The sequence below is a fragment of the Phocoena sinus genome, chromosome 8 (assembly GCF_008692025.1).
Source record: "Phocoena sinus isolate mPhoSin1 chromosome 8, mPhoSin1.pri, whole genome shotgun sequence".
Lineage (NCBI taxonomy): Eukaryota > Metazoa > Chordata > Mammalia > Artiodactyla > Phocoenidae > Phocoena > Phocoena sinus.
Genome location: NC_045770.1, coordinates 30768307 through 30795738, shown reverse-complemented (window position 1 = coordinate 30795738; position 27432 = coordinate 30768307). Strand labels below are relative to the sequence as shown.

The window sequence follows — 27432 nt, the reverse complement described above, 5'->3', positions numbered from 1 at the left end:
AATGACTTAACCATGTGAAATATACATAGAGCATTGAGAAGGCAGTGGAGACTTGGAGAGAAGATTTTCACATGCTGGCACTTTTAGCCCTGTGTTTGCTCATCTCTCCTAGCAACCTGGATCAGCCAAGTGCCAGGTGATTTCCACCAAGTCTCCCTTCAGATAGGGCTGCAAACCAAATCCCCCAACACAGCCAGCCAGCTGGAACCCAACAATCAACCCCAAACTCACTCACCAACATCACACAAGGCAACAAGCTCAGAAAAATAAGTTTTGCTTGAAATGCTTTGATATAATTATTAAGAAAAGTGCAGGACTCTCATGCAAGACTAGTGACCTGCAAATAGCCAAAGCTCTGAAATGTCAATGCAACCAGTCTCAAAGGATCCCCACGCAAGAGCAGTGGGGTAGAAAGGCATACCCTGGGCTTAGGGGACAGGGCCACAACCACACATAAAAGCCTTGTCGGGATGCTGGAGCCCAGGGCTGAGCGGGTCAGCGTTGTCTGGCGAGGGTGCATCCACAGGCAGGGGCTGAGCCTCTGGGTCCTGAGCAATGTCCAAGGAAAGCCTCCTCTTAGCCCTGGGAGGAGCAGTTGGCTCCTGAGTCCCCTGTTCCCAAGGACGACGACGAGGGCCACATCTTCCAGCTGGGTGGCCATCCGGGGCGGATGGACCTGGGGTCGGCGGCTGGGTCGGGCCGGGCTCCCCAGAGGTGCAGGTGGCCGCAGCATCGAACTGGGCTGCCGAACAAGAACCCCGGGCCGGCGAAGGGCGCCAGGACACAGCAGGCACAGGGACTAGGTGGCGGGTCCCACTGTCCAGGGCTACAGGCACACGTGGGCGTCGAGCGCGGCGTGGCTGGTGGTGCCTCGGGCCCAGAGCGGCTCCGCAGGCGGCGCGAACCTCCCTCCAGGCGTTCAGGCCCTTGCTGCTGGGCTCCGTGGGCCGCCTGTGGTCCACCACGGTCCGGTCCTGCCCGCGTTTCCACAGCTCGTAGCGCTCCGGTTGCAGGATGCGCACGAAGGCGTCCATGGAGAAGGTGACCCGGGCCTCCCCGCAGCTGCACTGCGACGCCACTTTGCCAAAATCGATCCAGCGCGGGGAGGCGAAATTGATGGCTTCCGCACAGTTAAAGCCGTGGTTGAAGCCAGAGTGGTAGCCATAGGGAAACGTCACTATGAACTCTCCAGCCTCCTGAGTGACCCGACCGAAGGGGATGCCGTTGTCCTTGAGGACCGTGGGCGAGATGAGAGCCACCTTGTGCCGCAGGAAGGCCTCACAGCCCCGCGAGCTGCCCGGAAAAAGCTCCCTGGCCAGGCCTTCCAGGCGCCGGCCGTGCTCCGGGGGCACCGCGTACCAAGTCTTGGGCTCCCCGAAGTGCAGGTAGTTGATGCTGTAAAGGTCCATGTCCTCCGTGTGCCAGGCGAAGGCGGTCTTCCACATGCCGAAGTAAAGATAGGGGGTGTTGACGCCTTCGATGACCACTCCGCACTCTTGTTCCAGCAGGTCCTGAATGGTTCCCAGGTGTCCAAGGTTCCACTGCTTCGTGTTTTCATCAAATAAGGAGCCACTGACGTCCGCACCATAAACCGGTGAATCATAGGGGCGCGTTTTCCAATATTTTCGCTCCAGTTCCTCAAAATCAGAGTAGAATGGAGTCTGGTGTTTTTCACTGTTTGTTAAGCGGCGATACTCACGCACGGTCATGGCTTTCTTCTTTTTGTGGTGCTGAGTAAACACACCTGCGTGCCCAGAAATCACCTGCTGGAGGGGAGCGGCTATTAAGATGTCATCGATGTCATCATAGGTCTTTCTGGCTTTCCAGTCCTGGGGTGGAATTACCTTGGCCAGGCCTGCTCGGTGTGCACCTTGGGATTCCATATAAGCAATGTATTTATCGAAATCATTAAACTCTTCTTTGGTTGGACGAAATACCATTATGCTACAACTTGGGTTCTGGGCCCAGGTGGACTTAGACTTCATAGCTTTCATTAATAAGCAAGAAACCCCCAAGTTTTTACTTATGTTCTGGATAGGTGAGGATGCTGGAAACCACTATTTTTTCAAAAATGGGTTGGAGTATATCAGCAGGAACCCCCAGTAGACTTTAGTGCAATGAGCTGATAATATTTCTTAGGCTTGCTGATTCTGCAGGGGACTCCACGCTGAGCAGAAGCCTTGCTCAGGACTGATGCTGATGAGCCTGCAAGTCTGTGATGTCCTTGCTTGACACTTGGCTCTGGCCTCTTGAGGTCTAGTGAATCACCCAGCCCTGGGTGGGTATCCCAAATGTCGTGTCTTCAGGTCAGTATTGAAAACAAAACTTAAGAAAACATACAATAGAGACAGGTTGAAAACTAATGTTTGGAAATAGTTACTAGGGAGCTACAAATAAAACACCACCGTGGACTATAATTGCATATTCAAATAAAGGCTAAAATTTCATAAGATTGACAGTACAAGAAATGGTGTTGTTGTGAACAGTGGAAATTCCTGTACTCTAGTAAGGAGAATGGAAATCATTACATTCACTTTGAAAAACTATTTGGACAGAATCCACTAAAAGTGAACTTACCCATGTGGTATGATTCATGCCTAGGATATGTGTATGTCTGTGCAATGAATGTCAAGTCCAAGAATGTTCAGAACAACATTATTTCAGTAGCCAAACACTGTAAACAACTCAAATGCCAGTCAACATTAGAATGGTTAAGTACACCGTAGTATATTCATACAATGGAATACAATATAGCAATGAAGATAAACAAGAACTACATGAAAATATAAGAATAATTCTATAAACAGAATAGTGAGCAAAATTACCCAGACCCAAAAGAATACCTATTCTTTGCTTCCATTTTTATAAAGAGAAAAAGGAGGCAACGTATTCTACGTTAGAAGTCAGAGTAGTGCTTACCTTTGTGAGAGAGAGAGGTTGTGAGTGGCGGTGTGAGGAAGTCTCTAGAATAATGTGAATATTCTATCCTGAAGGCAGGTGCTGGTTACACAGCCATCAGAATGGCTCATTGTCATAAATCATCAAGTTATAATGATATTTACAAATTTCTGTGAAATAATTTTTTAATTTATTTAAATTATTTAACTAAATTTTAAAATATAGTTAGGGTGAAAAGCATTAAAGGAGACAGATATCTTTCATCGTACCAAAAGGAAAAGGAAGGGTGATTGAAAATATATGAACTAAACATTCAATTGAAGAAGCTACAAAATGGAAGAAGAGAAAGAAGGGGTAGGAGTAAAACAATAACAAAGAATAAAGACAAAGTTAATGAAAGAAAACACATACAACACCAAACACTGATGACCAAAATTATTCTTGGAAGAAATTAATGATAGCAATAAAACAAGGGCATAACTGAGCCTAAGAAAGAAGTGGAAAATAATCCACTAGGAATGAAATAGTGCACAAAATAATTTTTTAAATCTCAAAAGAGAATCTTAGGAAAGACTTGACAGCAAGATTTTCAAAAGATAAGAGAAAAGAATAATTTTCTGGAGAGGAAACATATCCAAAATGGATCCAAGAAACACCAGAAAGCTTGAATAATACCCCAGTATAAGAAGCTGGTTCAAAGTATGACCCCTGAAAGTCCAGGAGACACATCATTTTATATGTGAATCTCGAAAAGTTGCAAGAAACAGTTAACTCTTATTGTGCAAATTGTCTCAGAGTATGGAAAAAGTTGGGAAGCTACTCAGATGAGGCTATTCTGATCTCTGAGAGCAAAATGAAAAAAGGACAATAAAAAATAAAGCTACAGGCCTTCTTTGCTTATAAGCATAGATGAAAACAAAAAATGGAATGTTATCCAACGAAATACGGCAATATAATAAAAGAATAATACGTCATGACCAAATAGAACGGAAGGATGATTCAACATTGGAAAATTTACTGATATAATCAGAATATTAACAAATTAAATAAAAAATGCCATCATCTTATAGGTACCAAAAAAGCATTTGATGAAATGCAAAATCCATTCATGATTTTACAATTCTTACTTGCAAAGCATCAAGAGAAACTTGTTTTGTAAGATAAAGAATTTCAAGGTAAAAAATAGCAAGGATCATTCTTAACAGTGAAACAAAAGTAACATTTGCATTAAAATTAGGAAAAAGAGATGCATCAACATGGAAAGCTGCTCAATATCACCAATTATTAGAGAAATGCAAATCAAAACTACAATGAGGTATCACCTCACACCAGTTAGAATGGGCATCATCAGAAAACCTACATACAACAAATGCTGGAGAGGGTGTGGAGAAAAGGGAACCCTCTTGCACTGTTGGTGGGAATGTAAGTTGATAGAGCCACTATTGAGAACAGTATGGAGGTTCCTTAAAAAACTAAAAGTAGAATTACTATATGACCCAGCAATCCCATGACTGAGCATATACCCAGAGAAACCCATAATTTTAAAAGACCCATGCACCCCAATATTTATGGTAACACTGTTTACAATAACCAGGTCATGGAAGCAACCTAAATGCCCATTGACAGATGAATGGATAAAGAAGTAGTGGTACACATATACAATGGAATATTACTCAGCCATAAAAAGGAACGAAATTGAGTCATTTGTTGAGACGTGGATGGATCTAGAGACTGTCATAAAGAATGAAGTTAGTTGAAAGAGAAAAACAAATATCGTATATTAACGCATGTATGTGGAACCTAGAAAAATGGTACAGATGAACCGGTTTGCAGGGCACAAGTTCAGACACAGATGTAGAGAACAAATGTATGGACACCAAGTGGGCAAAACTGCGGTGGGGTGGGGATGGTGGTGTGCTGAATTGGGCGATTGGGATTGACACGTATACCGTGATGTGTATAAAATTGATGACTAATAAGAACCTGCAGTAAAAACAAACAAAAGTACAGCTAATACTAAACTTTCTTTAGGTTATTTGTATGGAAATATGTTAAAATAAATGTTTCAGACATTACACGAAATTTCTAAAATACTTATAGGTTCTGGTAAAATGTTATAAGTCATAATACTCATTATTACTTTGAAATGTATATCTCAGAAATAACTAAATTTCTGTGTCAATTTCATTATTATGAACTTTCATCAAATCTTTAACCGTGGTCATTTTTAAGTCTTTTGTCATTTACAGAGAGTACTGTGTGTACTCTGATGCTTTTGCAAAAATGTTCCTATGAAAGGGTTTCATCTTCAAGGAATTCATGGAAAACACTCTGACAAGTACAGGTTTTTGGTAACTGACTATACAGTGTAATTGAACGAATAAGCATTTTCAGAACTCTAATGGCAAACTGATGAATTCATAAAAGTGCCTTACAAAACATCAAGAAGAAAAAATAATTACTTACATGGGAATGAGGGAACTGATGAGGATGATTATAATATTTGTGACTTTCTGTTTGAATAAAAAACAAATCCCACAAGGACTCAGAGGCAAAAAATATACAAGTCAATTTTCACTGCAAAGTAAAGGAGCTGTTACAGCAGAAGATTACTGGATTGAATGTCACTATTATGACATACTATGAGTGTGGTTCGTGTTTGGTAATTGCAATCATTGTTGATTTCTTCTGCTCATCCATTTACAATGCTTTGTGTCAGTTTATTTATCACTTGTAAAAATAAAATACAGTGTGTGTGTGTGGAAAAAAAACATTGAAAACAATGTCAAAAATAAATTTCACTATGTATACTCCATGTTCAACTTGAACTCTATGGAGCATATGTAATAGTTATAATTTTAGGACAGAAAATATATGTGTACAAATAAACGAAAAAAAAAACAAAGCAAACTATTTTATTAACCCAATTTTAAGTGCTTCCGTAATACTGTTGCCTAATCCTCTTAAGCTCCCGTCATTTCCACCATTCAATTATTCTCTTTCAATTTCCCCTGTCCTCAAATTTCAGGCACACCTATTCCACCCGACTTAGAATCCTTCGAATGTCCTAAAAGTCCCTATGTGATCTGGCCCACCATCACCTCTTGACCTCACCCCTTTCTACCCTGCTCCTTGCTCTCTCCTTCCAAACTCATTCCTGGCTGTGTCTCAAAAAAGGCCGGTATACTCTTGTCTGATGGTCTTAGCATCATGGCAACTCTCAAGCCTCAGCCCAAACATCACCTTTTCAGTGAAGTCTCCTCTGATCCTCTTGCCTTGGATAAAAGTAGAGACAATTTTCCTTCAAGGAAAACAGGTACTCTCTCAAGACAACAGTTTCAAGTGAAACTTGAACTGATGGTCAGTACCCATGTATCTCTTCCAGATTCTACTCAAATCAGCCCCACCCTAACTGCATCATTCCTGATGCCATCACAATTGAATGGAATCACCTCTTCCAACTGTCTAGTAAAAGGCCTCATTTTTAAAGTTATCAGTGCACAAAACACAGGTATTTTGCCTGAAATTTTTCCTTTAAGATTTCTTACAAGATAATATATGGCATCTAAAGGTTATACAAATGTCAGGGTCCTTTTAGGGAGAGAGGGATTTCCCTGGGAAAGCTGCCAGAATGGGCGGAGCTAGCACAGTAGTCAGGGCATTAAACACCACTAGTATCTGGTCAGCGCAAGAACCAGGGAGAGGAGAAGAAAACCACGCTAAAGAAATCGGTGAGGAAGAGCTCAACTGCCTTTAGAGAACAAAGGCATTGAACCTTCCTCACCCTGTAGTCTCCCCAATAAGGCTAAGAAAGATCAGCTGGCCTACCATTGTTCCAAGTAATAGAAACTCCCCACATCTCCTATGGTCTGCAAGAGGTGCCAGAGGTCCCTATATGTTATCTAGGGTCCATTCAAGACAAGAGGAAGCTGGGGCTGGGGCCCAATCCTCTACCACCTCTCTTCCCAAAGGGGTCACCACTATTTGGCTTGAACATAAAACCTTTATCCTTTGGGTCTGGGATCAGGGACAAAATAATAGCCAAGGAAGGGCTTGCTCTCTGTGACCCCTGCTGGTAGCTTTTGTAAGAGTGCATCAAATGCAAGAGGAAGAGAGATATGGGAACATATGTATAACTGATTCACTTTGTTATAAAGCAGAAACTAGCACACCATTGTAAAGCAATTATACTCCAATAAAGATGTTAAAAAAAAAAAAAGAGTGCATAAAACGAATGTTTCCTGCAGACCAGAATACTGATGGCAGGGGCTCTTTGAGTAAACAGTAGTAGCTCTTTATACCTCTGCTCAGGAGCCCCATGCACCATGGAATATGCAGAAGGTAGGTAATGGAGGATCAAAAGAATTCGCTTTTCTCCTTTTCTAACTTTAATGTCAACAATAGAAGAAACAATCTCGAGGTCACTACAAAATGTATTGGTAATAAATGGTGGGGAGGGTAAGTGTTTGACAATCTAGCACATCCCTGAGGGAGTGTGACCAATGCTGTTAACTTAGCCTCTAAAGATTAGGTAGAAGTCAAATAATATCTCTCTTCCTATTCCAGAAACACCTGAGGAGCACTCAAGGGTCTTGGGGATAGATTGTAATGAAGGAGAAGCATTGTTCAAAAATGGCCCTATATTTTCAGCCTAGGATGCCTGAACAGTAGGCTAGCCTAGACTCCTTCCATGACTGGACGGCTATAGCATCCAAAAGGGCCCAAGGTCCCCAGGTGCCTCCTAACGTACAAGGCTACTGGCTTTCCCAGACAGCTCCTGTAAATGGCTGGCATGATATCTAGGCAGCTTAATTCCCCAAGCAGTCTGAAGGTCCCTTTCCTAATAAAGTGGCTGTCATCAAAGCCCTATATGAAGGAAGAGCAATGGGGAAGGGGTCTCCTCTAGAACAAAATCCTCCTCAACATGGGATGCCTCTCCATGTAGATGCTGAAGAAATGCAGAGCCTATGTGTGCCTTGGTCTTGATGTGTTTCCTGAACTCATATTGTATGACTTTGTGGAATGTTCCTCCATGCAGAAGGGGACTCAAAAGATGGGAAGAAAGCAAATAGTAAGGTTTCATCAGGGTTAGGGTTTTCCAGCCATGTGTATCTCAAGGAGAGAGGAACAAGTGTCTTGACAGATTGGATGGAGGGATAAGAGAGTTATTAAAATGATGGGCCAGTAAATTTATCCTGGGTAAAAAAGGAAATGAGAACATGAGGGCAATGATGGAGAATGAAAGAGTGTTTGATTCATGGGCTGAATGTCTCCATTAGGTCAAATACTTCTATTAGAACACTAGGAAATGTAAGCTAGAAAGAGAATGGGATGCTGGAAACATAGGTGATACTATCATTATTCCCATTTTACGGAGGAATGCACTGAGGTGTAGAAAAATTAATCTTTAAGTTAATAGCTTGTGTTCTCAATCCCTAGAGTTATTTTTGTACTTGACTTATCGTCCATATAAAACTACTTTGAGAGCATTTTCTAGGCCTTTTGCATCATCATATTTTCCAAGGGATCTTGGTACTTCATATAGTGCACACTCCAAAAATGTTTATTAAAAAAATAAGTAACGAAAATCATTTGGCACACGCTGCAGTCTCTCTCCTCTTGGTTACACCCCATCTTTCTTCCTACTCTCCTGTCTCAGGGGAAGAGAAGATACTCCCCCTCTCCAGAGCTTATCTTGCCATTTAAACTCCTTAAACTGACACGTCTCATGCATTCCAACACTGTGGTCAATTAAATGATCACTATCACCTCTGTAAAGAGTTAAATCATCAGTCATCAGTCTGTTTCCTGATTTAAGCTGCATCCATTCTCTTACCTTCATTTCAATACCCAACATGTCAAAACATAAGCAAAAATAATCCACCTTTACAAAAACATTTCCTCATCTCTCTTGTTTTCTGATTCTGACCCCACTTCTCCACTGAAATTCATCTCTGTAAATCATCACGTTGTCTCCCAAGTGCTGCTCCGTGGTTTACACTTTATCTCTCTACATCGTTGATTCATGGCTCACCTCCTTCCTCCTAAAATGTCTCTGACCTCCAGGGTACTGATAGTCTTCTCCGGTTCTTCTCTTTCTCATTGGATCCACTTCTTTCTCTACTATACAAATGCAGTCTTCTTTCAAAGCTGAATTCTCATCTCTCTTTTAACTCTTTTTATTTTTCCCCTTAAATTTCCTTTTTATGTTCACGGCATTCTTTAGTATCACACTCTCTCTCTCTCTTTAAAGATATTATTTAGTGCCATAGCTTTCTCGAATAGCACTGACTTTCTCCTGTGCTTCTGATTTGCTTTTCCTTCTTGACTGGCCACTGGGCCCCTGAAAATCAACTTGTTTAGTACAAAGTGATCATCTTTCTCCTGAAGTTAACTTCCTCCTTTAGAAATCTTCTTTTCTAAGGATGTGAAATAGAAATTCCTAGTATCCTAGTTACCATTGGCTATTACATCTCCCTCTCCCTAGACATAAAGTCGCTGATGTCGAGGGATCCCATGACAGTCTACTGTGAGGACTCAGGGACATCTGTATACCCCAGGGAGGCTTCCTGTGCTCTCCTTCCTTATATACGGAGCCAAGGATCCAGCTTGCCTTCCTTTTCTACTTACAGCTGTCACCACTCAAGCTAGACCCTGAGGATCTACAAGTACTGCTCATTTGTATCATGTGATAATCTCCCCATCTCACCCTAATTTATAATCTTAACAATTCTTCTACAATGATTTTATTTAAAACTATATAAAAATATAATCACATTTTTCATTCTATATGAAAACTTCCTCTAAAGAAGTGAAAAGAGAAGAGTGAAACAATTCAGAAGGAAAATTAATGTCAAAAATTTAAATACCATGCTAAGGGTCTTTCCTCTAATAAACAATAAAATGCTGATTACGAGTAACAAACAGGCCCTCATTTCTTATTGAATTATTAATAGGCAACTAAAACAAGCCTTGAGCTGAGTTTTTGTTTTTGTTTCCTTTTGGCTTTGCCCGTGGCATGTGGGACCTTATTTCCCTGACCAGGGATCAAACTCGTCCCCCTGCAGTGGAAGCACAGAGTACTAACCACTGGACTGCCAGGGAAGTCCCCTGTATTTGTTTTATAAACTAAATTATTTCCTTTTTACATTTCTAAGGATCCTAGAAGGAATGATGCTGGGCTACCATGTTTATAAAATAAATAATCTAGATACACATTAGTCTTCAGATATTGAGCATCCAAAGGAAACACTCTGAATCTGTAAGTGTAACTCTGTGCGCAAATCAAAACTTCTCAGAATTTGCCGATTACAATTCCGGTGATCCTTCAGTGCTCCAGACAAATGTCTTCTCTATGGGTCTCAGATGGTTGCTTTTACTGTGAAACCGCCTCCATGTTTCTTTCAATTGGAGCCACAGGTACTAGTTGAGAATAAGTACCCTTTCGTTTCAGTTACTCTTCCATTTTACCCTTATTCATGGTATCCCCAGTAACACAGAAATTCTTCATCTAAGGAAACCTGACAATTCTGACAATTGAAGAAAAGTATTTTTAGCACAATGATTAGACCTGATGGACTTCTGGAAATTCGGAGTCTTTTAAAAATAATTCCTCCAAGCTTTCCTGGGGTGTGTGTGTGTGTGTGTGAGTGTGTGTGTGTGTGTTTTAAACTGGGGAAGGTAAGAAGTGAAGTCAGTTTAATAAATCCTCTCACTGTGGCCACTGTCCAGTTTGCTTATTGTACAGATTGCTCAACAATTTCAAGACAGCAGGAAAGCCTTCTTGTGTTTTATGTTCCGTGCATATTTCAAAGCTATTATTTCAAATGAGGATTGTTGACAGAATGCCTCAGATGTTAGCCATTGTTTCTGCTGACAGCCAATATCTAAATGCTGTGTTTAATAAATTTCCTCTCAAGTTAGAAAGTCTACTTACTGTTTATTGAAAATAATTATAACCATAATATTTGATGGCGAAATAAATTCTATTTGATGGAGATAAGTGACTCAACATTCCCCGTATTATAGGACAGTTATTTTGTTTCTTACTTTTCCACAAGTATTACTAATCCCTTATAAATATCCTATATTTCAATACCTAGATCAGTATATTTGGTAAAACATTAAATAATGAAATTCATTGGATTCGATTTCTAGAAATGGAATTACTTCATTGCAAGATTTAAACATTTAAAATCCTTAACATGTATTGCCAAAACTTTCCAGAAACATATCACTTTACATCCTCACCATTAACTTTACTCTGAAAAACAATCTTTAATAATTTGTTAAGAAAATTATAGTGAAAAATTTTGGTGAAAAAGTGTAGCTCTAGTTTTAATTTATACTTCTTAGATTACAGCTAAGATTGACTTTTATTTCTTCAATGTATGCTAGCCATTTATATTGCTTCATATCCTTTGCCCATTTTTCTCTAATATGGTTCTAGTGTTTTTTCTCATCTACTTACATGAACATTTTATATATTATGTGACTATTTCACATATTTTACACAGTATATGAACATTTTACAAATTCCTCATGTGAATATTTTATATATTAAACCCTTTGTTTAATGTGTTCGTAGTTGCTTCCCAGTTTTCCATTTCTTTAATTTGATTTAATTTTATTTTTAAGTGGTTTTGGCATATATTTCAGTTTAATATATTAAAATATTGAGTGGGTCTTTTCCTTTCTAATGCCTTTCATGTCCTTTATGTTTAGACAGTTAGAAAGTTATTTGCCCATTCAGAGACAGATAAATATTATCTTATGGGGTTTTTCCTTTTTATATGTTAATTTTACTTTTAATTTGGATTTTAGTTATACCTTTATTTCTAAGTGGGGTTTTGGGGTTTGTTTTATTAACTTTTTTTTATAGTTTTGCGAGTATGGTATGAGGAATAAGGGAGATGTAAGTACGATTCCTAGTCCTAGTGTGTTGTGTTCCTCTCTATTAGTTTATAGGAGCTTTTCTTTGTCCCAATGCTCTTAAATTTCTTCCGTCTCAAAATTCTCGTTGTTTAGTTTTATGAAAACTTTTTAGTTCCTTCTTTGACAACTTCCTCTAGTTTTTCCCTCTGTACGTTAACTCCTGTATGTGGATATCAGACCTCATGGACTGGACGTCCAATTTTTGTGTCTTTTCTTCTTCCAATTTTCTTTCCCTTTATCACTGTGCTTTATCTTCTGAAATTTCTTCTCATCTTTACCTTGTAAACCTACCTCTATTGTCTTTTTCAGTTCTCCTATCAAACTTTTAATTTTTAACAGTTCATTTCTGTCCCCTTAGCTTTTTCAAGTATATATAGCTTCCTTACTTGTCCCCACCATTGTCCTATTTTTGTTTCACAGGTGCACTTATGTCATGTCTCAGAAAATACTAAAACGTCAATGGCTTTTGGAGGTATTTTTCCCTCCTGCATAGTCTGTTTTTGTGAAACTTCTTTTTATTTTTTTTTCTTTTGTTTTGTTTTGTTTTGGTTTCTCTCTTTCATGTTTAGGGCTTTCCTCAAGTGTCTGGTGATCTTTAGTAGTTGGCACACATATAAGAGTACAGCATAAAGAACTGATTAGAAGCTCAGGGTGTGTGTATGAGTTTGGAGATTATGCTTCCCTGAATGGTGATCTGGCGGGGTTGTTTCCTGTCTGAACCTCTGATGCTGGTATCTCTACGACAGGTGATATTCAACAGTGAAGAATCTTCCCATCTTCCTCCCGAGGGGACAGGCCTGGCTTCCCCACCACATGGAAAATGGGTCCTGGCTTTTCCAATATCCAGCTTGGGAAGTTCACTAAATCAATTGGTTTTCCCTGTGACAACCACATTCTCAACAATTCCTGGAAATTCCCAGTGCAGAGACCATCCTTTTCAGCTGCTCTAGAAAATGAAGCTTAGTCTTCTGTTCAGGGTGAGAGAGCAGTTTACCCTGCTGCCCAGAGGGAGGGGATCTGAGGTTCTCACTGCTTCTAAGACACACTTTCCACAAGCCCTCCTTAGCCTCATTTTAACTGCCACTTCCAGAGGCACCTGGTGCCATGAAATCCTAAGCCTTCTGGGTTCTTAGAGACGATTGTGTTGCTTCTTGGCTTTCCTCACTGCCAATTTAGCATTCAAATTTCCTGGGTTTGACAAATCAGTTTCAACTTGTCCATCTGTTTTCAAGTTTTGCTACTATATTATCTCCTTTACCATATTCTTGGTATATTACTTCTTAAAACAAAAATCCTGTTATCGTCACTCCGGCGTAGTTTTGGAGGGAACAAATAAATGCTTGTGTTTAAACCACCATCTTTATCTCTTCTTCTTTCCCCAAATGTCTCTCACAATAGTTCCTTAAACAAACTCCCAGCTTCAGTCAAATCCATCTAGCCATTGTCCCTGACTCCATGTGCTTCCTCCCTCACTTTTGTTCTCTTACCCTTAGCTAAATTACAATCCCTGCTTTCAAGAAGACTCTCCTACTTGAGGGATTCTTCTCTACAAAACCTAGGTCTCGGAAACGACTGTCCTCTACACTCCACCAACACTATTTGTCTGGCCCATTTACTTGGTGCTTAAAACAAACTGTTGATGTGGGAACTCTCCAGACTGTTTTACTTGACAGCTTGCTTTCACCTCTAATGGGCGCTTGTCTAAAGTCATAAATCCCTTCAATGAGATGTGCTTGCTTCTTTCTCTAAGATACCTGCATGATTCTGCTCCATAAGCTTCAACATTACTTTCTTGAGAAGCTCCGTGGAAAAGAGAAGAATAAAACCTTCCTTTTCCTGGACCTTTTTATCTCAAATGCCAATATCTGATGTGGACTCCCTAGTTAGGAATACCCATGAGTGTGGATATAGAGAAGTGTCAGGCCTGCACAGCATGGATTAAATCCTGATACAGCTGAACAGCATAAATTCAGTATGATCATCTTAAAGGTACCAAAAAAGCACTTGATGAAATGCAAAATCCATTCATGATTTTACAATTCTTAGTTGCAGAGCATCAAGGGAAACTTGTTTTGTAAGATAAAGAATTTCAAGGTAAAAAAGAGCAAGGATCATTCGATAACAGTAAAACAAATATAACATTCTCATTAAAGTTAGGAAAAAGAGATGCATCAACATGAAAAGCTGCTCAACATCACTAATTATTAGAGAAATGCAAATCAAAACTACAACAAGGTATCACCTCACACCAGTTAGAATGGGCATCATCAGAAAATCTACAAACAACAAATGCTGCAGAGGGTGTGTTGAAAAGGGAAACGTCTTCAACTGTTGGTGTGAAAGTAAATAGATACAGCCACTATGGAGAACAGCATTGAGGTTCCTCTAAAACTAAAAATAGAATTACCATATGATCCAGCAATCCCACTACTGGGCATATACCCAGAGAAAACCATAAGTCAAAAACACACATGCACCCCAATATTCATTGCAGCACCATTTACAACAGCCAGGTCATGGAAGGAACCTAAATGCCCATCGACAGATGAATGGATAAAGAAATGGTGGTACATATATACAATGGAATATTACTCAGCCATAAAAAAGAATGAAATTGAGTCAGTTGTTGAGACGTGGTTGGATATAGAGACTGTCATACACAGTGACATAAGTCAGAAAGAGAAAAACAAATACCGTATATTAAGGCATGTATGTGGAACGTAGAAAAATGGTACAGATGAACTGGTTTGCAGGGCAGAAGGTGAGACACAGATGTAGAGAACAAACCTATGGACACTAAGGGGGGAAAACCGTGGTGGGGAGGGGATGGTGGTGTGCTGAAAAGGGACTGACATGTATACACTGATGTGTATACAACTGATGACTAATAAAAACCTGCACTATAAACAAACAAACAAAAAACAACTAATACTACACTTTCTTTGGGTTTTTTGTATGGAAATATGTTAATATAAACGTTTCTTTCAGACATTACATGGAATATCTAAAAATCTTATATGTTCTGGTACAATGTTATAAGCCATAATTCTAGTTATTACTTTAAAATGTGTATCTCAGAAACAACTAAATTCCCTTGTCAGTTGCATTACTATGATCTTTCAACAAAACTTTAACCGTGGTCATTTTTAAGTCTTTTGTCGTTTACAGACAGTTCTGGGTGTACTCTGATGCTTTTGCAAAAATGTTCCTATAAGAGGTTTTCATCTTCAGGGAATTCATGGAAAAGACTCTGACAAGTACAGGTTTCTGGTAACTGACTATACTGCTGAACTGAATGAATAAGCATTGTCACCACACTAATGGAAAACTGACGAATTCATAAAAGTGCGAACAAAGATCAAGATTTAAAAAAATTAATTACATGGGACTGAGTGAACTGAGGAGGATGGTTACAAATTTTTTGACTTTCTGTTTGAATAAAAAAAAAATCCCACAAGGACTCAGAGGTAAGAAATATACAAATCAATTTTTGCCGCAAGTAAAGAAGCTGTTACCGTGGAGGATTACTGGACTGACTGTCACTATTATGACATAGTATGAGCGTGTTTCGTGTTTGGTAATTGCAATCCTTGCTGCTCTTGTTGTGGTCATCCATTTACAATGCTTGGTGTCAGCTTATTTATCCCTTAGAAAAATAAAATACAGTGTGTGTGTGTGTGATAAAAAAGAAACATATTGAACATACTCCAAGTTCAACTTGAATTGTATGGAGCATATGTAATAGTTATAATTTTAGGACAGAAAATATATGTGTACAAATAAAAAAAAGAAAAACAGAAAAAACCAAACTATCTCATTAACCCAATTTCAAGTGCTCCGTTAATACTGTTTCCTAATCCTCTTAAGCTCCACTCATTCCACTGTTCAAATATTCTCTTTCACTTTCCCCTGTCCTCAAACTTCAGGCACACCTATTGCACCCTACTTACAATCCTTTGAATGTCCTAAAACTCCCTAAGTGATCTAGCCCACCATCACCTCTTGACCTCACCCCTTTGTACCCTGCTCCTTGCTCTCTCCTTCCAAACACATTCCTGGCTGTATCTCAAAAAAGGCTGGTATACTCTTCTCTGATGATCTTAGCACCCAGGCAACTCTCAAGCCTCAGCCCAAACATCACCTTTTCAGTGAAGTCTCCTCTGATCCTCTTGCCTTGGATAAAAGTAGAGACAATTTTCCTTCAAGGAAAACAGGTACTCTCTCAAGACAACAGTTTCAAGTGAAACTTGAACTGATGGTCAGTACCCATGTATCTCTCCCAGATTCTACTCAAATCAGCCCCACCCTAACTGCATCATTCCTGATGCCATCACAATTGAATGGAATCAGCTCTTCCAACTGTCTAGTAAAAGGCCTCATTTTTAAACTTATCAGCCCACAAAACACAGGTGTTTTGCCTGAAATTTTTCCTTTAAGATTTCTTACAAGAAAATATATGGCATCTAAAGGTTATACAAATGTCAGGGTCCTTTTAGGTACAGAGGGATTTCCCTGGGAAAACTGCCAGAATGGGTAGAGCTAGCACAGTGGTCAGGGCATTAAACACCACTAGTATCTGGTCAGCACAAGAACCAGGGAGAGGAGAAGAAAACCACGCTAAAGAAATCGGTGAGGAAGAGCTCAACTGCCTTTAGAGAACAAAGGCATTGAACCTTCCTCACCCTGCAGTCTCCCCAGTAAGGCTAAGAAAGATCAGCTGGCCTGCCATTGTTCCAAGTAATAGAAACTCCCCACATCTCCTATGGTCTGCAAGAGGTGCCAGAGGTCCTATATGTTATCTGGGGTCCATTCAAGACAAGAGGAAGCTGGGGCTGGGGCCCAATCCTCTACCACCTCTCTCCCCAAAGAGGTCACCATTATTTGGCTTAAACATAACACCTTTATCTTTTGGGTCTGGGATCAGGGACAAAATGATACCCAAAGAAGGGCTTGCGCTCTGTGACCCCTGCTGGTAGCTTTTGTAAGAGTGCATCAAATGCAAGAGGGAAGAGATATGGGAACATATGCATATGTATAACTGATTCACTTCGTTATAAAGCAGAAAGTAGCACACCACTGTAAAGCAATTATACTCCAATAAAGATGTTAAAAAAATAAAAACAAAAACAGTGCATAAAACGAATGTTTCCTGCAGACCAGAATACTGATGGCAGGGGCCCCTTGAGTGAGCAGTAGTAGCTCTTTATACCTCCGCCCTGGAGCCTCATGCACCATGGAATATGCAGAAGTTAGGTAATGCAGGATCAATGCACTCTTCTCCTTTTCCAACTTTAATGTCAAAGGATAAAAGAAACAATCTCGATGTTATGATGATTTTTACAAATTTCTGTGAAATAATTTTTTTAATTTATTTAAATTATTTAAATAAATTTAAAAATATAGTTTAGGGTGAAAAGCATTAAAGGAGACATATCTTTCATCATACCAAAAGGAAAAGGAAGGATGATTCAAAATATATGAACTAAACATTCAATTGAAGAAGCTACAAAATGGAAGAAGAGAAAGAAGGGGTAGGAGTAAAAAAATAGCAAAGCATAAAGACAAAGTTAATGAAAGAAAATACATACAACACCAAACATTGATGACCAAAATTATTCTTGGAAGAAATTAATGATAGCAATAAAACATGGGCATAACTGAGCCTAAGAAAGAAGGGGAAAATAAACCACTAGGAATGAAATAGTGCACAAAAGAATTTTTAAAATCTCAAAAGAGAATCTTAGGAGAAACGTGACAGCAAGATTTTCAAAAGATAAGAGAAAAGAATAATTTTCTGGAGAGGAAACATATCCAAAATGGATCCAAGAAACACCACAAAGCTTGAACAATACCCCAGTATAAGAAGCTGGTTCAAAGTACGACCCCTGAAAGTCCAGGGGACACATCATTTTATATGTGAATCTAGAAAAGTTGCAAGAAACAGTTAACTCTTATTGTGCAAATTGTCTCAGAGTACAGAAAAAGTTGGAAAGCTACTCAGATGAGGCTATTCTGATCCCTGATAGCAAAACGAAAAAAGGAAAATAAAGCTACAGGCCATCTTTGTTTATAAGCATAGATGAAAACATGAACTGGAATGTTATCCAATGAAATACAGCAATATAATGAAAGAATAAAACATCATGACCAAATAGAAAGGAAGGATGATTCAACATTGGAAAATTTAATGACATAATTCAGAATATTAACAAAGTAAATGAAAACTACCATCATCTTATAGGTACCAAAAAAGCATTTGATGAAATGCAAAATCCATTCATGATTTTACATTCTTACTTGCAAAGCATCACGAGAAACTTGTTTTGTTAAAGAATTTCAAGGTAAAAAATAGCAAGGATCACTCTTAACAGTGAAACAAAAGTAACATTCTCATTAAAGTTAGGAAAAAGAGATGCATCAACATGGAAAGCTGCTCAACATCACTAATTATTAGAGAAATGCAAATCAAAACTACAACGAGGTATCACACCAGTTAGAATGGGCATCATCAAAATCTACATACAACAAATCCTGGAGAGGGTGTGTTGAAAAGGGAACCCTCCTGCACTGTTGGTGGGAATGTAAGTTGATACAGCCACTATGGAGAACAGTATGGAGGTTCCTTAAAACACTAAAAATAGAATTACCATATGATCCAGCAATCCCACTAGTGGGCATACACCCAGAGAAAACCATAATTCAAAAAGACACATGCAACCCAACATTCATTGCAGCGCTACTTACAATAGCCAGGTCATGGAAGCAACCTAAATGCCCATCGACAGACGAATGGATAAACAACTTGTGGTACATATATACAATGGAATATTACTCAGCCATAAAAAACAATGAAATTGAGTCATTTGTTGCGATGTGGATGGATATAGAGACTGTCATTCAGAGTGACGTAAGTCAGAAAGAGAAAAACAAATACCGTATATTAATGCATGTGTGCTGAACCTAGAAAAATGGTACAGATGAACTGGTTGCAGGGCAGAAGGTGAGACACAGATATAGAGAACAAACCTATGGACACCAAGGGGGGAAAACCACGGTTGGGTGCGGATGGTGGTGTGCTGAATTGGGCGATTGGGATTGACATGTATACACTGATGTGTATAAAATTGATGACTAATAAGAACCTGCAGTATAAACAAACAAACAAAAAACAACTAATACTAAACTTTCTTTGGATTATTTGTATGGAAATATGTTAATATAAATGTCTCAGACATTATATGAAATTTCAAAAAATCTTATATGTTCTGGTATAATGTTATAAGTCATAATTCTAGTTATTACTTTAAAATGTATATGTCAGAAATAACTAAATTACCTTGTCACATGCATTATTAAGAACTTTCAACAAATCTTTAACCTTGGTCATTTTTAAGTCTTTTGTCATTTACAGACAGTTCTGGGTGTACTCTGATGCTTTTGCAAAAATGTTCCTATAAGAGGTTTCCACCTTCAGGGAATTCATGGAAAAGACTCTGACAAGTACAGGTTTCTGGTAACTGATTATACTGCTGAACTGAATGAATAAGCATTGTCACCACACTAATGGAAAACTGACAAATTCATAAAAGAGCTAACAAAGATCAAGATTTAAAAAAAAATTAATTACATGGGACTGAGTGAACTGAAGAGGATGGTTATAATTTTTGTGACTTTCTGTTTGAATAAAAAAAAAAATCCCACAAGGACTCAGAGGCAAAAAATATACAAATCAATTTTCACTGCAAATAAAGGAGCTGTTACCACGGAGGATTACTGGACTGACTGTCACTATTATGACATAGTATGAGTGTGTTTCGTGTTTGGTAATTGCAATCCTTGCTGCTCTTGTTGTGGTCATCCATTTACAATGCTTGGTGTCAGTTTATTTATCCCTTAGAAAACTAAAATACAGTGTGTGTGTGTGAAAAAACAGAAACATTGAAAATACTCCAAGTTCAACTTGAACTGTATGGAACATATGCAATAATTATAATGTTAGGACAGAAAATATATGTGTAGAAATAAAGAAAAAAAACCAAACTATCTCATTAACCCAATTCAAGTGCTCCCTTAATACTGTTTCCTAATCCTCTTAAGCTCCACTCATTTCCACTGTTCAAATATTCTCTTTCACTTTTCCTTGTCCTCAAACGTCAGGCACATCTATTCCACCCCACTTCGAATCCTTCGAATGTCCTAAAAGTCCCTAAGTGATCTGGCCCACCATCACCTCTTGACCTCACCCCTTTCTACCCTGCTCCTTGCTCTCTCCTTCCAAACACATTCCTGGCTGTGTCTCAAAAAAGGCCAGTACACTCTTGTCTGATGGTCTTAGCACCATGGCAACTCTCAAGCCTCAGCCCAAACATCACCTTTTCAGTGAAGTCTCCTCTGATCCTCTTGCCTTGGATAAAAGTAGAGACAATTTTCCTTCAAGGAAAACAGGTACTCTCTCAAGACAACAGTTTCAAGTGAAACTTGAACTGATGGTCAGTACCCATGTATCTCTCCCAGATTCTACTCAAATCAGCCCCACCCTAACTGCATCATTCCTGATGACATCACAATTGAATGGAATCAGCTCTTCCAACTGTTGAGTAAAAGGCCTCATTTTTAAACTTATCAGCCCACAAAACACAGGTGTTTTGCCTGAAATTTTTCCTTTAAGATTTCTTACAAGAAAATATATGGCATCTAAAGGTTATACAAATGTCAGGGTCCTTTTAGGTACAGAGGGATTTCCCTGGGAAAACTGCCAGAATGGGTAGAGCTAGCACAGTGGTCAGGGCATTAAACACCACTAGTATCTGGTCAGCACAAGAACCAGGGAGAGGAGAAGAAAACCACGCTAAAGAAATCGGTGAGGAAGAGCTCAACTGCCTTTAGAGAACAAAGGCATTGAACCTTCCTCACCCTGTAGTCTCCCCAATAAGGCTAAGAAAGATCAGCTGGCCTGCCATTGTTCCAAGTAATAGAAACTCCCCACATCTCCTATGGTCTGCAAGAGTTGCCAGAGGTCCTATATGTTATCTGGGGTCCATTCAAGACAAGAGGAAGCTGGGTCTGGGGCCCAATCCTCTACCATCTCTCTCCCCAAAGAGGTCACCGCTATTTGGCTAAAACATAAAACCTTTATCCTTGGGGTCTGGGTTCAGGGACAAAATAATAGCCGAGGAAGGGCTTGCTCTCTGTGACCCCTGCTGGTAGCTTTTGTAAGAGTGCATCAAATGCAAGAGGGAAGAGATATGGGAACATATGCATATATATAACTGATTCACTTCGTTATAAAGCAGAAACTAGCACACCATTGTAAAGCAATTATACTCCAATAAAGATGTTAAAAAAATAAAAGTAAAAAAGAGTGCATAAAACGAATGTTTCCTGCAGACCAGAATACTGATGGCAGGGGCCCCTTGAGTGAGCAGTAGTAGCTCTTTATACCTCCGCCCTGGAGCCTCATGCACCGTGGACTATGCAGAAGGTAGGTAATGCAGGATCAATGCACTCTTCTCCTTTTCCAACTTTAATGTCAAAGAAAAAAGAAACAATCTCGAGGTCTCTATAGAATATATTGGTAATAAATGGTGGGGAGGTGAAGTGGTTGACGTTCTAGCCTATCCCTGAGGGAGTTTGACAAATGCAGTTAACTTAGCCTCTAAAGACTGGGTGGAAGTCAAATAATATCTCTCTTCCTATTCCAGAAACACTTGAGGAGCACTCAAGGGTCTTGGGAATAGATTGTAATGAAGGAGAAGCATTGTTCAAAAATGGCCCTATATTTTCAGCCTAGGATGCCTGAACAGTAGGCTAGCCTAGACTCCTTCCATGACTGGACGGCTATAGCATCCAAAAGGGCCCAAGGTCCCCAGGGGCCTCCTAACGTACAGGGCTGCTGGCTTTCCCAGACAGCTCCTGTAAATGGCTGGCATGATATCCAGGCAGCTTAATTCCCCAAGCAGTCTGAAGGTCCCTTTCCTAATAAAGTGGCTGTCATCAAAGCCCTATATGAAGGAAGAGCAATGGGGAAGGGGCCTCCACTAGAACAAAGCCCTCCTCAACATGGGATGCCTCTCCATGTAGATGCTGAAGAAATGCAGAGCCTATGTGTGCCTTGACCCTGATGTGTTTCCTGAAGTCGTCTTTTATGACTTTGTGGAATTTTCTTCCATTCATAAGGGGACTCAAAAGGTGGGAAGAAAGCAAATAATAAGGTTTCATCAGGGTTAGGGTTTTCCAGCCATTTGTATGTCAAGGAGAGAGGACCAAGTGTCTTGATGGATTGGATGGAGGGATAAGAGAATGATTAAAATGATGGGCCAGTAAATTTATCCCGGGTAAAAAAGGAAATGAGAACTTGAGGGCAATGATGGAGAATGAAACAGTGTTTGATTTATGGGCTGAATGTCTCCATTAGGTCAAATACTTCTATTAGAACACTAGGAAATGTAAGCTAGAAAGAGAATGGGATGCTGGAAACATAGGTGGTATTATCATTATTCCCATTTTATGGAGGAAGAAACTGAGGTGTAGAAATATTTATATTTAAGTTAATAGCTGGTGTTCTCAATCCCTAGAGTTATTTTTGTACTTGACTTATCTTCCATATAAAACTACTTTGAGAGCATTGTCTAGGCCTTTTTCATCATATTTTCCAAGGGATCTTGGTACTTCATATAGTGCACACTCCAAAAATGTTTATTAAAAAAATAAGTAACGGGGGCTTCCCTGGTGGCGCAGTGGTTGAGAGTCCGCCTGCCGATGCAGGGGACACGGGTTCGTGCCCCGGTCCGGGAAGATCCCACATGCCGCGGAGTGGCTGGCCCGTGAGCCATGGCTGCTGAGCCTGCGCGTCCGGAGCCTGTGCTCCGCAAACAGTGAGAGGCCCGCATAGCGCAAAAAAAAAAAAAAAAAAAAAAAAAAAAAAAAAAAAAATAAGTAACGAAAATCATTTGGCGCACACTGTAGTCTCTCTTCTATTAGTTACACCTCATCTTTCTTCCTACTCTCCTGTCTCAGGAGAAGAGAAGATACTCCCCCTCTCCAGAGCTAATCTTGCCATTTAAACTCCTTAACCTGACACCTCCCATGCATTCCAAAACTATGGTCAATTAAATGATCACTATCACCTCTGTAAAGAGTTAACTCATCAGTCATCAGTCTGTTTCCTGATTTAAGCTGCATCCTTTCCCTTACCTTCCTTTCAATACCCAACATGTCAAAACATAAACAAAAATAATCTATGTTTACAAAAACATTTCCTCATCTCTCTCCGCCTATGATTCTGACCCCACTTCTCCACTGAAATTCATCTCTGTAAATCATCACATCGTCTCCCAAGTGCTGCTCCATGGGTTACACTTTATCTCTCTACATCATTGATTCACGGCACACCTCCTTCCTCCTAAAATGTCTCTGACCTCCAGGGTACTGACAGTCTTCTCCGGTTCTTTTCTTTCTCCTTGGTTCCACTTCTTTTTTACTACACAAATGCAGTGTTATTTCAAAGCTCAATTCTCATCTCTCTTTTAACTCTTTTTATTTTTCCCCTTAAATTTCCTTTTTATGTTCACAGCATTCTTTAGCATCACACTCTCTCTCTCTTTAAAGATATTATTTAGTGCCGTAGCTTTCTCTAATAGCACTGACTTTGTCCTGTGCTTCTGATTTGCTTTTCCTTCATGACTGGCCACTGAGCCCCTGCAAACCAACTTGTGTAGTACAAATTGATCATCTTTCTCCTGAAATTAACTTCCTCCTTTAGAAATCTTTTTTTCTAAGGATGGGAATACAGTATCCCAGTTACTGTTGGTTATTACATCTCCCTCTCCCTAGTCATATAATCGGTGATGTCAGGCGATCCCATGACAGTCTACTGTGAGGCCCCAGGGACATCTGTATACTCCAGGGAGGCTTCCTGCGCTCTCCTTCCTTATATAAGAAGCCAAGGATCCAGCTTGCCTTCCTCTCCTACTTATAGCTGTCACCACTCAATCTAAACCCTGAGGATCTACAAGTAGCGGTCACCTGTATCACGTAATAATCTGCCCATCTCACCCTAATTTTTAATTTTAAAAATTCTTCTACAATGATTTTTTTAAACTATATAAATATATAATAAATAAAAATTTTCATTTTATGTGAAAACATCCTCTAAAGAATGAATAGTGAAACAATTTAGAAGGAAAATTAATGTCAAAAATTTAAATACCATGCTAAGGGCCTTTCCCGTAATAAACCATAAAATGCTTATTATAAATATCACACAGGCCCTCATTTCTTATTGAATTATTAATAGACAACGAATACAAGACTAGAGTTGCGTATTTGTTTTTGTTTTCGTTGGCTTTGCCATGTGGCATAGGGGATCTTAGTTCCCTGACCAGGGATCAAACCCGTCCCCCTGCAGTGGAAGCAGAGAGTCCTAACCACTGGACAGCCAAAGAAGTTTCCTGTATTTGTTTTATAAACTAAATTATTTCCTTTTTACATTTCTAAGGATCCTAGGAGGAATGAGGCCAGCCTATCATCTATATAAAATAATCTACATACACATTAGTCTTCAGATACTGAGCATCCAAAGGAAACACTCTGAATCTGTAAGTGTAACTCTGTGCGCAAATCAAAACTTCTCAGAATTTGCCGATTACAATTCCGGTGATCCTTCAGTGATCCAGACAAACGTCTTCTCTATGGGTCTCAGATGGTTGCTTTTACTGTGAAACCGCCTCCATGTTTCTTTCAATTGGAGCCACAGGTACTAGTTGAGAATAAGTACCCTTTCGTTTCAGTTACTCTTCCATTTTACCCTTATTCATGGTAACCCCAGTAACAGAAATTCTTCATCTAAGGAAACCTGACAATTCTGACAATTGAAGAAAAGTATTTTTATCAGAATGATTAGACTTGATGGACTTCTGGAAATTCAGAGTCTTTCAAAAATAATTCCTCCAAGCTTTCCTGGGGTGAAGTGAAGTCAGTTTAATAAATCCTCTCACTGTGGCCATTGTCCAGTTTGCTTATTGTACAGATTGCTCAACAATTTCAAGACAGCAGGAAAGCCTTCTTGTCTTTTATGTTCCATGCATATTTCAAAGCTATTATTTCAAATGAGGATTGTTGAGAGAATGCCTCAGACCTTAGCCATTCTTTCTGCTGACAGCAAATATCTAAATGCTGTGTTTAATAAATTTCCTCTCAAGTTAGAAAGTCTACTTACCGTTTATTGAAAATAATTATACCCATATTATTTGATGGTGAAATAAATTCTCTTTGATGGAGATAAGTGACTCAACGTTCCCCCTATTATTGGACAGTTATTTTGTTTTTTACTTTTCCACAAGTATTACTAATCCCCTATAAATATCCTATACTTCAGCACCTAGAACAGTATATTTGGTAAAACATTAAATAATAAAATTCCTTGGATTAGATATCTAGAAATGGAATTACTGCATTGCAAAATTTAAACATTAAAAATACTTATAATGTATCACCAAACCATTCTGGAAACATATCACTTTACATCCTCACCATTAACTTTACTCTGAAAAACAATCTTTAATAATTTGTTAAGAAAATTATTGCGAAAAATTTTGGTGAAAAAGTGTAGCTCAAGTGTTAATTTATACTTCTTTTTTTTTTTTTTTTTTGCGGTACGCGGGCCTCTCACTGTTGTGGCCTCTCCCGTTGCGGAGCACAGGCTCCAGACGCGCAGGCTCAGCGGCCATGGCTCACGGGCCCAGCCGCTCCGCGGCATGTGGGATCTTCCCGGACTGGGGCACGAGCCTGTGTCCCCTGCATCGGCAGGCGGACTCTCAACCACTGCGCCACCAGGGGAGCCCCTAATTTATACTTCTTAAATTACAACTAAGATTGACTTTTTCGTCTTCAGTGAATCTAGCCATTTGTATTGGTTCATATCCTTTGCCCATTTTTCTCTAATATGGTTCTAGTGTTTTTTCTCATCTACTTACATGAACATTTTATATATTATGTGACTATTTTGCATATTTTACACAGTATATGACATTTTACAAATTGCTCATGTGAATACTTTACACGTTAAACCCTTTGTTTAATCTGTTCATAGTTTTTTCCCAGTTTGCCATTTCTTCAATTTATATTTAATTTTAAATTGTTTTGGCACATATTTCGGTTTAGTATATTAAAATGCTGAGTGGGTCTTTTCCTTTGTAATGCCTTTCATGGCCTTTATGTTTAGAAAGTTAGAAAGTTATTTGCCCATCCAGAGACAGATTAATATTATCTTATGGGGTTTTTCCTCTTTCTATGGTAGTTGTACTTTTAATTTGGATTTTAGTTATACCTTTAACTCTAACTGGGGTTTTTGGGTTTATGAACGTTTTTTATTGTTTTGCGAGTATGGTATGAGGAATAAGGGAGATGTAAGTATGATTCCTAGTCCTATTTTGTTGTCTTCCTCTCTATTAGTTTATGGGAGCTTTTCTTTGTCCCAGTGCTCTTAAATTTCTTCCGTCTCAAACTTCTTGTTCTTTAGTTTTATGAAAACTTTTTAGTTCCTTCTTTGACAGCTTCCTCTAGTTTGTTCCTCTGTACATTTTCTCCTGTATTTGGATATCAGACCTCATGGACTGGACCTCCAATTCTTGCGTCTTTTCCTCTTCCAATTTTCTATCCCCTTACCACTATGCTTTATCTTCTGAAATTTTCTCTCATCCTTATCTTGTAAACCTACTTCTATTGTCTTTTTCATTTCTCCTATCAAACTTTAAATATTTAACAGCTCATTCCTGTCCCCATAGCTTTTTCAAGGGTAGATAGCTTCCTTATCTGCCCCCCACCATTGTCCTATTTTTATTTCACAGGTGCACTTATTTCTTCTCTCAGAAAATACTAAAACCCGGACCCATATTGTGAAAACAAGCTTCACGTAACAATCCTTATGCTTAAAATTGACATTGCAATCTAGTATTTCTGCTGTGTTCTATTTTGTTACCCTTTAAAAAATATGCTGCTGCTAACCCACAAAGTTGTTTCTATGACCCACTAATGGCTCATGTCCTGCAGTCTGGAAAGAAATATTATATAAATCATGTTGAAGCTTTTGATCTTTCAATGTCAGAGACACAATCACATTTGTTTTCTGTGCAGAAATGGACAGACTGGAGTGGCCCAGAATAAATGAAGACAAACATTGATAAAGATCCAGATGAGAGATGGTACCTTTACTGCGGTGGTGGTAGAGACAGAAGCAGAGTGCCTACTAGGGTGCCTTCACTCACATCTTATTATTTAATCTTACTTCCTCAGTGTGCCACGTGGGGAACTGGACCAGAGCGTTCAGATGCTTGTCCAAGATGGCATAATCAGTGAGTCCTGAGCCAGATTTGAGCCAGGCGCGTCTGCTTCCTAAGCTTGGCCTTTCCTCTAAGTCATAGCAAATCCATGAGGTGAGCCTATAAAATAGGAGAGAAATTGTCAGAAGAGCACATTTTGGAGCTTAAGAGCCAATTCCTTGGAGGCGTCAATACCTGAAAAGGTTGACTATGTTTGGCCCCTGAAATGAAACCTAAATTTTTTCTTAATTAAAAAAACAAAAAAACACACAAACAGTGTGAT

The 27432-nt window shown here is 39.2% G+C and overlaps 1 protein-coding gene across 2 annotated transcripts; it reads right to left on the bottom strand.

Annotated features, from left to right (window-relative positions):
• Positions 1-27176, bottom strand: LOC116757349 (lysine-specific demethylase 4D-like). 2 transcript variants are annotated; one of them, XM_032638768.1, is made up of 2 exons: positions 27037-27176; positions 1-2325 (listed from the first exon to the last, which is right to left on the bottom strand). In XM_032638768.1, exon 2 carries the CDS (start codon positions 1992-1994, stop codon positions 429-431), a length of 1566 nt encoding a protein of 521 aa, XP_032494659.1. In that variant the 5' UTR covers positions 1995-2325; positions 27037-27176; the 3' UTR covers positions 1-428. The 2 variants fall into 2 exon arrangements, with proteins under 2 accessions (XP_032494659.1, XP_032494660.1); XM_032638769.1 differs by having other exon boundaries at positions 27116-27150.
• Positions 27177-27432: the final 256 nt, after the last annotated feature.